Source organism: Camelus ferus, chromosome X (genome assembly GCF_009834535.1).
Source record: "Camelus ferus isolate YT-003-E chromosome X, BCGSAC_Cfer_1.0, whole genome shotgun sequence".
NCBI classification, from domain to species: domain Eukaryota; kingdom Metazoa; phylum Chordata; class Mammalia; order Artiodactyla; family Camelidae; genus Camelus; species Camelus ferus.
This window is the reverse complement of record NC_045732.1, coordinates 89,865,073-89,878,790: the sequence shown is the minus strand read 5'-3', so window position 1 is coordinate 89,878,790 and position 13,718 is coordinate 89,865,073. Positions and strand designations below refer to the sequence as shown.

At 39.7% G+C, this 13,718-nt stretch overlaps 1 protein-coding gene across 1 annotated transcript in view; it reads right to left on the bottom strand.

Moving 5' to 3' along the window:
- Positions 1 to 13,718, bottom strand: part of ADGRG4 (adhesion G protein-coupled receptor G4) — an 82,745-nt gene that overhangs the window by 35,243 nt on the left and 33,784 nt on the right. Inside the window, 6 exon segments of the mRNA XM_006195387.2 lie at positions 3,872 to 3,990; positions 6,351 to 6,483; positions 7,903 to 8,066; positions 9,761 to 9,840; positions 11,668 to 11,707; positions 13,157 to 13,221. Of these exon segments, the coding sequence (XP_006195449.2) occupies positions 3,872 to 3,990; positions 6,351 to 6,483; positions 7,903 to 8,066; positions 9,761 to 9,840; positions 11,668 to 11,707; positions 13,157 to 13,221 (601 nt within the window).

Here is a 13,718-nt window from a genome sequence, read left to right as displayed (position 1 = left end):
CAAATGCTACAAATTATTACCTTTTTTTTTTTCAGTAGAGCTGGCTGTTAAACATTTTCCAGCACACCACTGTTTGGGCTTCTTATAGCATGGTGTCTGGGTTCTGAGAGGAAGAATCTCAAATGAGAGCATATTAAGAGAAAGGAAGCAGATGCTTTCAGTCTTCTTAAAAGTTAGTCCCACAACTGGCACAGTATCACTACTGCCCACTTCTATTGGACTAAGCAGTCACAAGCCAGCCATGATTTAACTCCCAGTGGACAAGGAGGGAGTGAATCAATGGTGGGTGTTTTGGAGACAAGATACCACAGCAGGGCATTATATATACACTTTTTTAATCTACTTACCAAAATAACCCTATGTTGTGGGTACTAATATTATTCCCTTTATACAGATTAAGAAATCAAGACAGAATTTCTGTCTTTTTTTTATGGAGGTGCTGGGATTGAAGCCAGGACTTCACGTATGCTAAGCATGCACTCTACCACTGAGCTATTTCCCTCCAAGACACAGAGGTTCTAACCCAGATTTCAATCCAGACCTGCTTGATTCCAAAGCTAGCGTTCTTCAATATCACTTTCTACTACAGCATCTGTGCCTCTGTCCCTTTTCTGCCTGCTGTTGGGGTTTGGAACAGCTGTACTATGCAGGCCTTCTACTTGACATCCTGGGAATTACACTGTTCTCTCTCAGTCACACTCTCTGCTGCCCTGATGGTGGGATGAACACAGGCAGGAGACAGTTTTGTGAAAAGTTCTAGCCAACTTCAGGGTGTGCTACATCTTCAGTATCTTGGAGGCAACAAAAACAGAGCACAACAAAGAACCTACAGAACTTTGAAACAAGGGTACCTTTTCTAACTGTGATATTAAGGAGTTACATGAATTGAGGATTTAAGTGGGGGTACTTATAAGTTTTCTCCAACCATGCTAATATTTGTCAGCAAGATTGAAAACTAAAGAAAAATTATTTCAATGTGAATACATTTTTCTTTCCTTCCCACTGTATTCATTTTTTGTCAAGCTCCTAACCTACGAGAAAAAGAGAAAGATTCCTCCAAAGCTAGTAAATGTGATAGTTTATTTTTCAGCTATATACGTTATGGCCACCCTCCAACTGTTCCGTTTCTCTGCAGATTTTGTTTTACTAAATGACTTCTGACAGTTAAGTTTCTAAAAATCTCAACCCAGTGCAATGCTTTTGTTGTTGTTATGGTTGTTTGTTAATTTTTTCTTCCAGAGAGAACATTCTATTAGCATGTCTAAGAAAAATGTGTCACTCAGAAAGAGGGAGGTCAGCAGGAAACACAGACTTCTCTGTCCTGCCGCCCACTCCAAGCTGCAACCCTCTCTAGTGCCCTGACTCATGATTTCAGATCTAGAAACATCAGAGCTGTGCCTGCTTTTCTAATTCTTCTAGAGACTCCTTGGCAAGGATCTCAAGTTTCCATCTTCTGCAAAAAGACAAGTCTCAGAAGTTCACTGCCTCAAGGCTCTTCCCTAGCTCTTCTGCAAAGCATAGGAATGCCTGTACCTCAATTTCCAACTATTCATTATGGGAGGAACTCAGTTTATGCAATAGAGTTGTGCCTGACAAGGTGCGCACAAACTGAAATTCTGGGAGGAAAACCTATATGCATACTTTAAAAAAAACACTGGTAAGGAGAAGCGGGATTTTCAGGGTCAGGGCTGTAAAAAGAGGCTTGGGGAAAAGTTCACCAAGCCAAACATCTATTGTGCTGGTCAAAATTAGCAAAAAACCATCATTCAAAGCCTCTGGAGATTGATGGGAGATCTGACAACAGATTGAGAAGCATTTATTCGACAAAATCTACAGAAACGTGGTAAGTGCAGTGGGAGGCCATGGCCTTTGAGATCGGAAGTGCGCCCACCCCCCCCCACCCCCCCAAGCTCTGCTTGTGGAAGAATTGTTCCACTGGACTAGGCAGCCAAGTGGCACTTGCCATCTCCCCCAAGTCCCTTGGGTGGAAGAACAATCCTGAGTGGATTTGATGGCAAGTGAACATTAGTGGTTCCCACCTCTCCATCTCTGGGCTGTGGAAGATCTATACTGGGCAAGGGCAGCAGTTGAATGTCTGCCCAAACACACGCACAGCTCCTGCTCCAGACGGGAGACCCTAGTGAGGCACCTGGTGAAGGGCATATTCACCACCGCTGCCACCCCCAAGCTGTTGCCCCATAAGACAGATATTTTTCCCAGAAGACGGTAGGAGAAAGCCTCAAAGACTTAATATTCTTTCCCTGACAAGGGGACAGACTTTCATTGGATCAAACTGTGGAGCAATGTACGCTCCAGGGTTTTGTCAAAAACAACACAGAAATCAACTATAAATTAGGAGGCTACCAGCTGGGTGTGACACCAGTAGAGGCAGACCAGCCAGAATCTTAGTGGGGGAAATTAGAGAGGGAACTTAGCTAGAACCACAGTCATCCCTGGTGGTCTGAGAAAATAGGTACCTTCCAAAGGCTGCATCTTCTACGGAGCAGCATCAAAGGATGTACACTTCAGGGGAAATAGACTTCACTGAACTAGTCTAGCCAATAGCACTTTTTACAGAGGTAAATAAAACAATTCTAAAATTCATATAGAACCACAAAAAATCCTGAACAGCCAAATCAATCTTAAGAAAGTAGAACAAAGGCATCGCACACCTTGATGTCAAAATATTACAACGCTACAGTAATTAAAGCAGTATGGTGCTGGTATATATACAGACATATAGACCAATGGAACAAAATAGAGAGCCCAGAAGTAAATCCACACATATACCATCAACTGATGTTCAACAAGGATGTCAAAAATACACAATAGGGAGAAAAGAATCTCTTCAACAAATGGGAAAACTGGATACTCACATACAAAAGAATGAAATTGGACCCTTATATTACACCACACACAAAAATCAACTCAAAGTGGATTTAAAAGACTTAAATGTATACTTCTCAAATCATCAAATATCCGAAAGTCTGATAACATGCTGTGTGGGTGAAGATGTTCTAAAACGGGGACTTTCACACCTTGCAAGTGGGAGTATAAGTTGGTGCAACTATTACAGACAGCATTTTTTTTTCTCCAAGGACAGAGAGCATTTTGACATCATCAGAAGAATGACTGACCCAGCAATTCTACTTCTAGGAATTTATGCTGCAAGTATACCCTACAAAATGACATAAGCGTCATATCCATTACAGCAGTTTTTTTTTAAATGAAGTATAATAACAGCTTAAGTACCCATCCATAGGAAGCAGGTTAAAGAAATCAATTGTGGCATATTCATGTGGTTAATACAACGCAGTGGAAAAAAGAAGGAGGAAGCTTTTCATATACTAATATGATAATTTCTGCAATATTTGTTAAGAGAAAAAAGCAAGGTGAGGAACAGCATGTATAGCACGCTCTGCTTTGTGTACAAAAAGGGATAGAGTGTATACATATAAATACACACACATTTCCTTATAGATGCGTAGATACCTCTGTGTATATTAACTGAATGACTGAGGTCAGCAATGGGAAGGAAAGATTTCACTGCATACCCTTTTTTTGTTTTTTCAGCATTGAACTATGTAAAGTATTATCTATTAAAACAGTTTTTAAAATTGAGATAAAACAAAAAATCGTAAGTAGCCCAAAATTATACATATAAGCATTATAAAGCAAAACCACTGACAGTCCTAACTTCTCATGCCCCACTCCCACCTCCACCATCATTAACTACCTAGTTTCTGAAATTGGTTTGTTGTTGGGTAGATTTTCCTACGTGACGTTTGCCTGTACTCTCTCTGGTCTCAGGTCAAGTAGACGAACTAACTGAGGTTCCGTTATTTTTCTACTGTGTACAGAATAGTCTTACCGTCACTTATTGTAATATTAGCAAGATCCACAATCTTATTAGGAAGCTCTTGAAGCAATTTGCATTGCTTAAACTTTGGTTTTTCCCAGTGAGATTTGCCGGTGTTGATACTGATTGAGCTGAAAAAGAGAGGAGAGAGCTTCATCGTTGGAAGATGAGGCCGGAATAGTCTGAAAGCGAGTGGTAAAGGAAAATGCTGTGTCCTTGGCAGGCCTCCTCTTTGCCCACCCGCAGCCTCCCTGCAGACATTGCAAAGGTGGGAGCCCAGTGTTTGTGCAGTGAAGAAAACTTTACTCTTGGGGAGCGAGTGAATCTAGGGTCCCCATGCAAGAGGTATAAACAGGCGAGAAAGCCTGGGATGGGGCACGGACCGAGAGTTGAGGCAGAAATTCTGCCCCTCTGGACATGACTCCTACCCTCAGTTTTGCTTCTTCCTGCATCTTAAGATGAAATTCCTGTTAAAATTATGGTCTCTATCTCAGCGTATGAATTTACTCGAGGCAGTTAGTATAGCAACCTCTGACCTCACTGGGCCTCACCATCCACCCTTCTCTATGCTCCATCCAGTGCAAGCCAGCGCATTTCAAATCACTTAACATTTATGGAGAACCTTCTCTGTTCTAGGCCTGGTAGTAGGTTCTGTAGACAAACAGGGCAGGGTCTCGTCTTTGAGGAGCTTGTAACTTGGTGCTTTGAGACTGTTGATATAACTACATTTATTAGGCAAGATATGAGATGAAAAACTGTATAAACAAAACTGAATCAACTGAACCACCAAGCAAGGAGAACTTATTTGCAACTTGTTTTGTTTTGCTTTGTTTAATAAAATCATCTTTATTATCATTCATGAATACATTAGAAAAAGATGTGGATCTCTTTAATAAGACATCTAAGTTCTCATGGGCAGATGTTTTCCACTCATTGTTAGAAAATTCAGTTTACTTCAGAATGGTAAAAAAAAAAAAAAAGGCCAAGTCATATCTTAGTGTTATTATGACAAGTTTCCAACTCATAGGGACCCTGGAAGGGTCTCTGGGTCTCCCAGGTCAAGAAACTATACTGTCCTAACAGCTGCCCATACTCAAGTGTCTTCTGGAATTGCTTAAAAATTTCAGTGGACCCCTGGGCAACAGAATATTCTATTACTCTGCTGGTTGTTAAGGTGCAATTCTAGGGTTAAACGCTGTGCCCATTTTCAAACTGTCCAGGCTATCTTCCAAAAAATCATGTATTCCTCACTTTACCAACTCTCCCTGCCAAATAAAGGACCCCAAAGCATTAAGTGCCAACTGCAAAGTTGGGTGAGGCCCCTTCCTCTCTCCAAATCAAGTGATTTGGAATCCCGAATGAATGCAAGCACCAAAAACCTAGGACAGGGGTCTTTCCCCAAAACTGTTTGCCGCTTTTGAGCTGAGCTGGGCATGAAAAGGGCAGAGATGGAGGAAGCGCCCCCCCACCCCCTACCCCCCAGGCCCTAATCAAGCAAAGCAAATAGCACAAGCAGAGAAAGAGACATGAGAGCAGAACAGCAATGGCCCTTTTTGGCTGGAGTACCGATAAGGAAAGGAGCCTGGGGGTCTTAAGTACTTTATTTAGGGGTTTGGACTTAATTCTTGAGGCAGCATGGAGCTGGAGTGCGAGACTGACATGGTGGTAGCCAGCCTTTAGGAAAATCACACTGGCGGCGGTTTGAAGTAGAGCTGGGGGTAGTGGGCAGAAGGCAAAGAGACTTCTCTAATAGTGGCACCAAGGGAGTGGCAGTGGGGTTGAAAAGGAAAGGGGAGATGCGAGCTCTGACTGTGACCGTAAAAGCCGCAGGACTTACGAACTGATTGGACGGAGGAAGGAAGAGGTAGGACCTGGTCCAAGATGTCGCCTTCCAAAAGAGAGCTTTTAAGCTTTTGTGAAAACGTGCTGCCCCTCTGGCCTGCCCACTTAAGTTAATGGCATAAACTGTTAGCAGAGAGTCATAAAAGAGGGGCTGATGATTTGAAAAAGGAAAATGTTACAGTCAACAATAGAAGAGTGATTTAGTAAATTACTATGGCCCATCAAGGAGATAGCTTCTGAGGTAGTTTTTTGAAATGGTCATTAAGATGAATGTAAAACATGGAAAATGTTTGCTCAACCATTGAGTGAAAGGGTAAATGACACTATTGCTATAAGGACGGTGAATACCACTACACAAAATTTGAAAGGCATACAGTGAAAGGCTAGATGGAAAAACACGACAATCTAAAAGCAGCGCTGTTCAGGTGGTGGGATTTCTCCTTTGTCTTCTTGAAAATTTTCCTGGAATGTCATTATGTTGTATGTGCATGCGTAAGCAGGTTCTTAAGGTGAAAGCAAGAAAGAAAGACAAACAGTCGGGCGGTAGAGGGGGAGAGAGGGAGCATCTTCAGACAAATGACATGGAAACATGCCCCCAGTTAAGCAGATCTTTGTGTATCTGAACTATTAAATCTTGGATGGTACATACCAGACTCTAGTGGCGTTTCCAGCCTCATTCTTTATGCATCTAGTTTGGGCTATCTCGGTAGGGTTGGTTAAGAGCCACTTATATGTCCCTTTGTATTTAGAGGCTGTTTCTTCGGCTTTGCACTTTCCCGGCTCTACAGAGAAAATGTATGCCCATTTGAAAGGGCAAAAGGCACTTAAAAGTTTCATGAACATCCATTACGACTCATCATTATCACCCTGCACATAAACATCAGCAAGTAAAAGGGGAAACTTCCACTAGGTAATTTAAACCAGGCTGAAAATAGCATTAAATGGAGTCTTTTTTTTTTTTTTTAAATAAGGCTCCCAGTACAACCTCACATATGATCCTTTGCATTAAAACTACCAGTTTTTCTGCTTTTTGTTTTTTAAAAATGCATTGAAAAAAGATTAAGTTATACAAAGGGGTGTAGAGTAAAAATTCAGAGTCTCCACCTGCCAACCGCCCTCCTTTTGAGGGCAATTGTTAATAGTTTGAGGTGCAGTGACAGGAGACTAAAGGCTGGCCCCTATTTCTGATAGTTTCTCCTTTCTTAATGGACTCAGGTGGATCTGGTTCTAGTGAACTCGATGTATTTGTCATCACCAATATGGTCAAGGGAGCTCTGTTTGGATGTTGGTGCTGAGGGCAAGGTTTTGCTGCCAAGGGTAGTCACCTTAAGGGAGATGTGACCTGGGTTAAGTTTATGTGGTAATGTCCCAGTTTTCACTCACTACTGGATTTGTGACCCTGATGCTAGAAATGTTTCCATCAGGTGTTGACAAAATGGCCAGAGAAGCGGGCCAGCCAGCCTTGCCCAGCCATCCCAGTCTTCTCTCGGAGTGAGGCTGAAAGGCGCCTTTCTCTCCCTCTCAGGACATCTTCATTAGCACCGTGTGCATGGTGGGCTCTGCCTGCGGCTTCAGCACTTCTCTGCCTCCCATCTCCCACTCATCCTTTCGCAATCACAGCCTGCCCTCTGCTACTTAACACATCTGTTGCCAAGGACTGTGCATTCTACAGGTTTCTGTGTGTTATCTGGGTTAGCTCCACGTTTCCCCCTCAGTCTATTAGGGAATAGGAAGAATGCTGGCAGCAATGGGAAGGATGCAGAGTAGCCCTGCAGACTTTCTCTTTACCATTAAAGCTTTGCTAATCTGAAAAGAAAATGCCCATGAGAGAAATTCTGAACTGTTCCCAGATCACTTTCCAAGATGAATAAGCTGGTTGAATCAATCAATAAACTAACAAGTATCTATTGGGCAGCTATTGTGTGTAATGAGGAAGCTCTCCAGGTCTTCCGACTGCATTGATGAGCTGGCCACTGCTACGATCCAGAGCCGATCAATTGCTCTCTGGTAACCCCTCTGGTACTCAGTTTGTTTGTTTTTTAACAAGTTCTTACCATTCTAGGTTGTCAGGGCACGTGAGCTATGAGGACGGGAAAGGGGACACGAAGACAATTTGTTTCCCCTCTGAACTCGGGGTCTCTACTATGTATGCATTTTGAGCTATAGGGAGTAAACTCATATGGACCCCCCCACCAAATTACCTAGTATTTTCACTGTAACGTGTTCAGACTTTACTAATAACGTCAATTGATCTTGTGTGAAGTTTCCATGCGTGCGGTTGCCATGTATTTTACTTTTGATCCTGCTGATCAATTCGGTGGGCACTAAGGAAGAGTTGGCCTTTATGATGACCTGACAAGCACAGCTAAAAAGCAGAGCAAAAAAAAAGAAAGAAAGAAAGATGTTGCGGTTATGGCCACAGAGTACGTCTTGGCTGGTGATGCTGTAATTCTGTGCAGATGACTTAATTGGTAGTCCATAAATACCAGGTACTTTACAGCTATTAAGTGGCACATCTTAAGAAACGATAGAAGACAGCATATTGAAGTCTTCTGATAAATTTTCTCGTATCCAAAACAAACAACTCAAAACCCATTTTCAAAAGAACAGTCAGCAACATTTGCGTTATGTTGAAATCGACTAGCCTTATGATTTCTAGGAGTTTGTGATAATTAATGAGAAGATGGAGTACTCAGGATATATTACTTCAGAGAAAACCTTTTATCCTTCTGGTCTCTAATTTATCCATCATTAGTAATAAGGCAAAGAGGTACATGCTCAGTTAATCTATAAAGCTGTGTTCTGCAGAAGGCCTGTTTCTATAATAGAATAATATGACGATAATGATAATAATAGTAGCCAACATTTGTAGAGCTCTTGTTCCACATGTTTTTTAATTTTTTAAAGTGACAGTTTCTTTCTTTTTCTTTTTTTTTTTTTACTGGAGGGGTAATTAAGCTTATTTATTTATTTTTAATGGAGGTACTGGGGATTGAGCCCAGGACCTTGTGCATGCTAAGCACATGCTCTACCACTGAGCTACACCCTCCCCCCTCTTAATTCATGTTGTCTTCACAAAAACCTTATGAGATTGTGCTATTATTATCCTCATTCTACAGATGAAGGAACTGAGGCTTAGCCAAGGTCACAAAAACCTAATATTTCATTTCTGAATATTCTGTCCACTAAAAGATATATTGTAGAAATAGAATAGAGCTGTTTTTAACCTCCACCTCTGTAGCACAGTTCTCGAACATTCTAAATTCCTCTACTCTTTCATTACAGAGCACATTTCAGATTCACACACTTACCTATACATTTTCTCCATTCCCATTTGTAGACATCTTTTTGAAGAACACATTTTCCATATTTCCTATCAGCCCTTGAAAGTTAGATATGCCTGTGTTTACTCAAAATTTCTATGTGCAATCGAAGCCTCCCCCTCCATTGACCCGTGTTTGGTGAGGTCCCTGCTCATCCTACCCACTCCATTTGTAGTTTATCTCTTCTCAGCTTTCATCTTTCCAGTCTGAAGAGGACTCTTCTTTGTTAAAACCTCTCCATCTGCTGCAACAGACCCTCTCCTCTTAGCACCCTGAACGTTTTAATGACCTTTCCACGAGCCTTCTACCCGGATATGTCCTTCTTGAGTTACATCAAGCAGACCAACAACAGCCAGTGTTCCGGGAGGAGCTGGACCACAAGTCTGAACCAGACCAAAGCTGTTTCCCCATTGTTTTTCACTTTCCCTGCTCCGTCTTTCATGGACTCTGTGGACGACAGCAAACACTTTATTTCCCCCATCCCCAAATTATGACCACTTTGGACCCCATTTTCTCTTCACTACAAAGAGGCAGCAGGCAGGCTGCTAGGCTGTGCCGTGACCAACCAAAACAACTTATTTTATGAAGGGAAGAGCCCAATTACAGCATCTGTAAAATAACCACCAGGTACTTTGATCTCCTTCTGACAACTCTGGCCAAAAGGATGCATGTGCAGAATTAAATGGGAGGAAAATCAGAACAAAATGTACCAGCTATGAATAAACTCAGCTCCTACCTGTATGGTACATGGGAAATTGTAGCCATTCCTTGCCCTTCTCTCTGTTCCAAATAACGCAAAAGAACAGTACATAGTCACTGAAATCTTTAAACAAATGTCACAATTGACTACAGGTCTTATCGTTAACAACCACAATCTTAATTACACTTTACATTCATGTCACCCATTGCCACCTACAAATCAATTCTCAAAAACACCAACGTATTTAGTCCTGACACCCACACTCTAGGGTGGGTAATGCAGGGATTGTCACTCCATTTTCTAGTCTCAGAGAACTTAAATGATCTGTCCAATATCCTATAGCTGATGAGTCACAGAACTGGAAGCAGAATCAAAGCTTTTGGGATCTAAGCATGGTGATGACAATGTTAAACACTACCAAGATTTTACTATGCTCTATGTCCTGTGCTAAGCACTTTATGTAAATTACCTCATTCCATTTTCCAAGAGCCCTCTGAGGAATGGTAATATTATTATTCCCATTTGACAGATGAGGAAACTGAGGCAAGGGAGTTTAATTAAGTTGTCCAAGGTCTCACAGTCAGGAGTGGAACAGCAGGGATTCTAACCCAGGCAGCCTGACTCTGGGGACCACATTATCCCCAGAAGAGTTTTATATTTATTATTTGAGAAGAATTTTAGTTGTGTCATGTTATCTATAATGCATTAACTTTTAAAATTCCGACTCAGGAATTTACAGGAAATATTTTAAATGATGGTAGATAATTCGGAATGCACTGTAGGCTTGATTGTATTTTGTATAGTCAAAATATTTATCTCAGATTTAAATACCTTAAAACCCATGTGCTTACTAAGCCTTTCAGAGTCTAACATTGTAAAGATTTGAGGTACTGAACAGATGATGGAGATAGTTTTATCACACTCTGATTTTAAATCTATACACATAAAAAAGTAGATATATTATGTGAATGCCAGTCTTACAAACAACTGTGTCACTCTTGGAAAAAAACAGGCTTCTTTTAACAAGATGTCAACAACCAAGAAATTCCATTTGCCATTTACAATCCCCAAATCATTCCACATTCCCATAGCCCACAAAATGTGGCTCAGAAAACTGCCATATGAATAGTTCAGAAAAGGAGCGGATGGTTTTCTTTTTTTTTAACTTTAAATTACAGTTTTAGTTTGTTAGAATATAATTGTTATTACCAATAATTATAGTTTTAATGCACTAATTTTACAGGGGCTCCCACTCAATAAAATAAATAGAAAGCTATATTTCTTCCTATCTAATTGGTTAAATAATAAAGATTTCTTTAATAAATTCTTTATAACTGCAATTTAAAAAACAGTGCCTATCTAGTTATTTTACTCCTTGAAATTATAAAAATTGGTAACATTTGGCTTGTGAAATGTTTACTAACTTCAAATAGTTAATTAAAGTAAAAAGAAGTTCTTTTCATAGCTTTTAGTGAAACAATCTTTACTTTCTTGTTGGTCATAGTCTATATAATTTAAACTTTTATAGATTATATACTTAAAAATTTTTTGTCTATTTTAATTTTTTTGGATTTTTTTCTCTTTTTATTTTTTAACCATTTAAAAAATTAAAGTATAGTTAATTTATAATGTTGTGTTAGTTTTAGGTATATAGCAAGGGATTCAGTTATACATATATATTCTTTTTCAGATTCTTTTCCATTATAGGTTATTACAAGGTATTGAATATATTTCCCTGTGCTGTACAGTAGGACCTTGTTGTTTGAGGATGGTTTTCTTACTGGGTTCTTATGCAGATTCCAAAGAAAATAATGTAATTTGACCCTCAGTTATCACAACTGAACCTTGCCTGATAATACACACTTGGATGGAAGAGCTATTCACTTATATCTAATCAGGTTTAAGATCGGTTACAAGTATATTTGTTTTGAAAAATTACTTACAAACGTTCGGTCCATGATTATTTCTTCCTCAGTAGTGTCTCTGTACCAAAAGCATCAAAAAGGTATAGAAAAAATTAAATATAGCACCAAATACATGAAGGAACAAGTTCAGGAGAAAGAGAACTCTGAGGCAGAACAGTAGAATCCCCCAGCTTGGAATCTGAACAATACTAGGGCTCCAAGAAGACACTTTAAAAGAGCTGGGTCATTATTTGCATACCAAAATGGTGGTAAGCCTTTAACTTAGCAATCACACTTCCAGTAACTTACCCCATAAGAGTACCAGCAGGGATGAATAAAGATATATGTACAAGGGTGGAAGTAACTGAAATGTCCATCACTAAGTAATTGGATAAATACACTGTGGCACACCCACACAAAAGAATCTTATGCAGTCATTAAAATGCACAAGCTAAATCTATATGTATTGGCCTGAAAGGATGGCTATGATGTGTTCTAAAGCAAGAAAAGAAAGTTGTAAAACAGTATATCGAGTAGGATCCCATTCTCTTAGTAAACGCATGGCAACGAATTTAGGAGAATATACAAAATAAGCTGTTAACCAGAGTTCTTAAAGTAGGCGGGGAAAGGCAAGTTTCTGGAGATTTTTGCTATCCATGTTATACATTTCTGTAAAGGTCTGAGATTCTGCAATGGCCACATATCATCTTTGTAATAGGGAAAAATAATAGACACAGTTGTTTTTTAAAGAATGTACACGCCAGACATTTCCAATTTTCTTTTAATAACCTATCATGGCTTTACTTCTATTACTTTTTATGAACCTTCCTGAACCTATTTATATTTGAACATTCAAAAGAAACCAAATCCCAGTGTATGGAAGACAGGCAGTCATGTTTAATGTTTTAAAAATCAGCCAACCATGGTATACCAGAGCCACGCCTATTTTTCAAAGGGATTCTTCTGGATGTTCCTTTAACAGAGGACTAGTATATGTGCAGGGCAAGAGCAGAGAAAATATTCCTCAGATGACCAGTTGCCTTTGTCATGGTCTTCTTGATACTACTCAGTGCCTGCCAATTTCACTGCAATCACCTCTCCAGATCTGTGCCCCAGGCAAGTCTTGAACTAGTCAGTATTCCTCACTTTAAACATTTCAAGTTCCCTTGGAATTTCTAATTCCTGAAAGTGCATTATCCAAAAATAAAAGTCCTTATAAATCCTCACGCACTGGCCAGCCCTAGCCTTTCATCCCTTTAAGGCATGATTTTTTTTTCTAAGTCACAGAATCGTAACATTTTAAAGATAAGGGGGGCATTAGGAGTAACTGAGTCCAATTCCACTGTTTCCCCTATTTATTTTCTTATGTTTTGTTCTCCCTACAGTAATAATACAAACTTCTTCCTCATTCCGAAGAGAACCTTCACTCAGAAGGGAAGATACAATTCAAAATGTAGCAGTCTCTAAGGCTCAGACAAAAACAAAGGAAATCCTCTCGGGATGAGAACAGACCCACAGACTCACATACCTGCTTTTAATTTGAACAGCCAAATTAGCAAGAGCAAATTCACTGTCCTGAAATATAGAATTCAACTGTAAAAGACAAAACATATCAGTTATAGTATTTCTGTGTGTCTTTCTTAATCCAGCAAAGTTAACCTGAGATGATGTGATCATTAAGTTTGTTCATTATGTCAGTTGGTTCAACATTTCCAACTGTTCTGCTCATCTTTTTTTTTAATTATTTTCAAATAATTTTCCCACATTTTTTATTGAAGTACAGTCGGTTTACAATGTGTTAATTTCTGGTGTACAGTATAATGTTTCAGTCATACATGTACATACATATATTTGTTTTCATATTCTTTTTCATTATAGGTTACTACACAATGTTGAATATAGTTCCCTGTGCTAAACAGTAGGACCTTGTTGTTTATCTATTTTATATATAGTAGTGTGTATCTGCAAATCCCGAACTCCCAGTTTATCCCTTCCCACTCCACTCAGTTTTTCAATGTACATTTTACCTATTGTTATGGGCTGAAATGTGTCCCCCACCACACCCCCACCCCAAATTCATATGTTGAAGC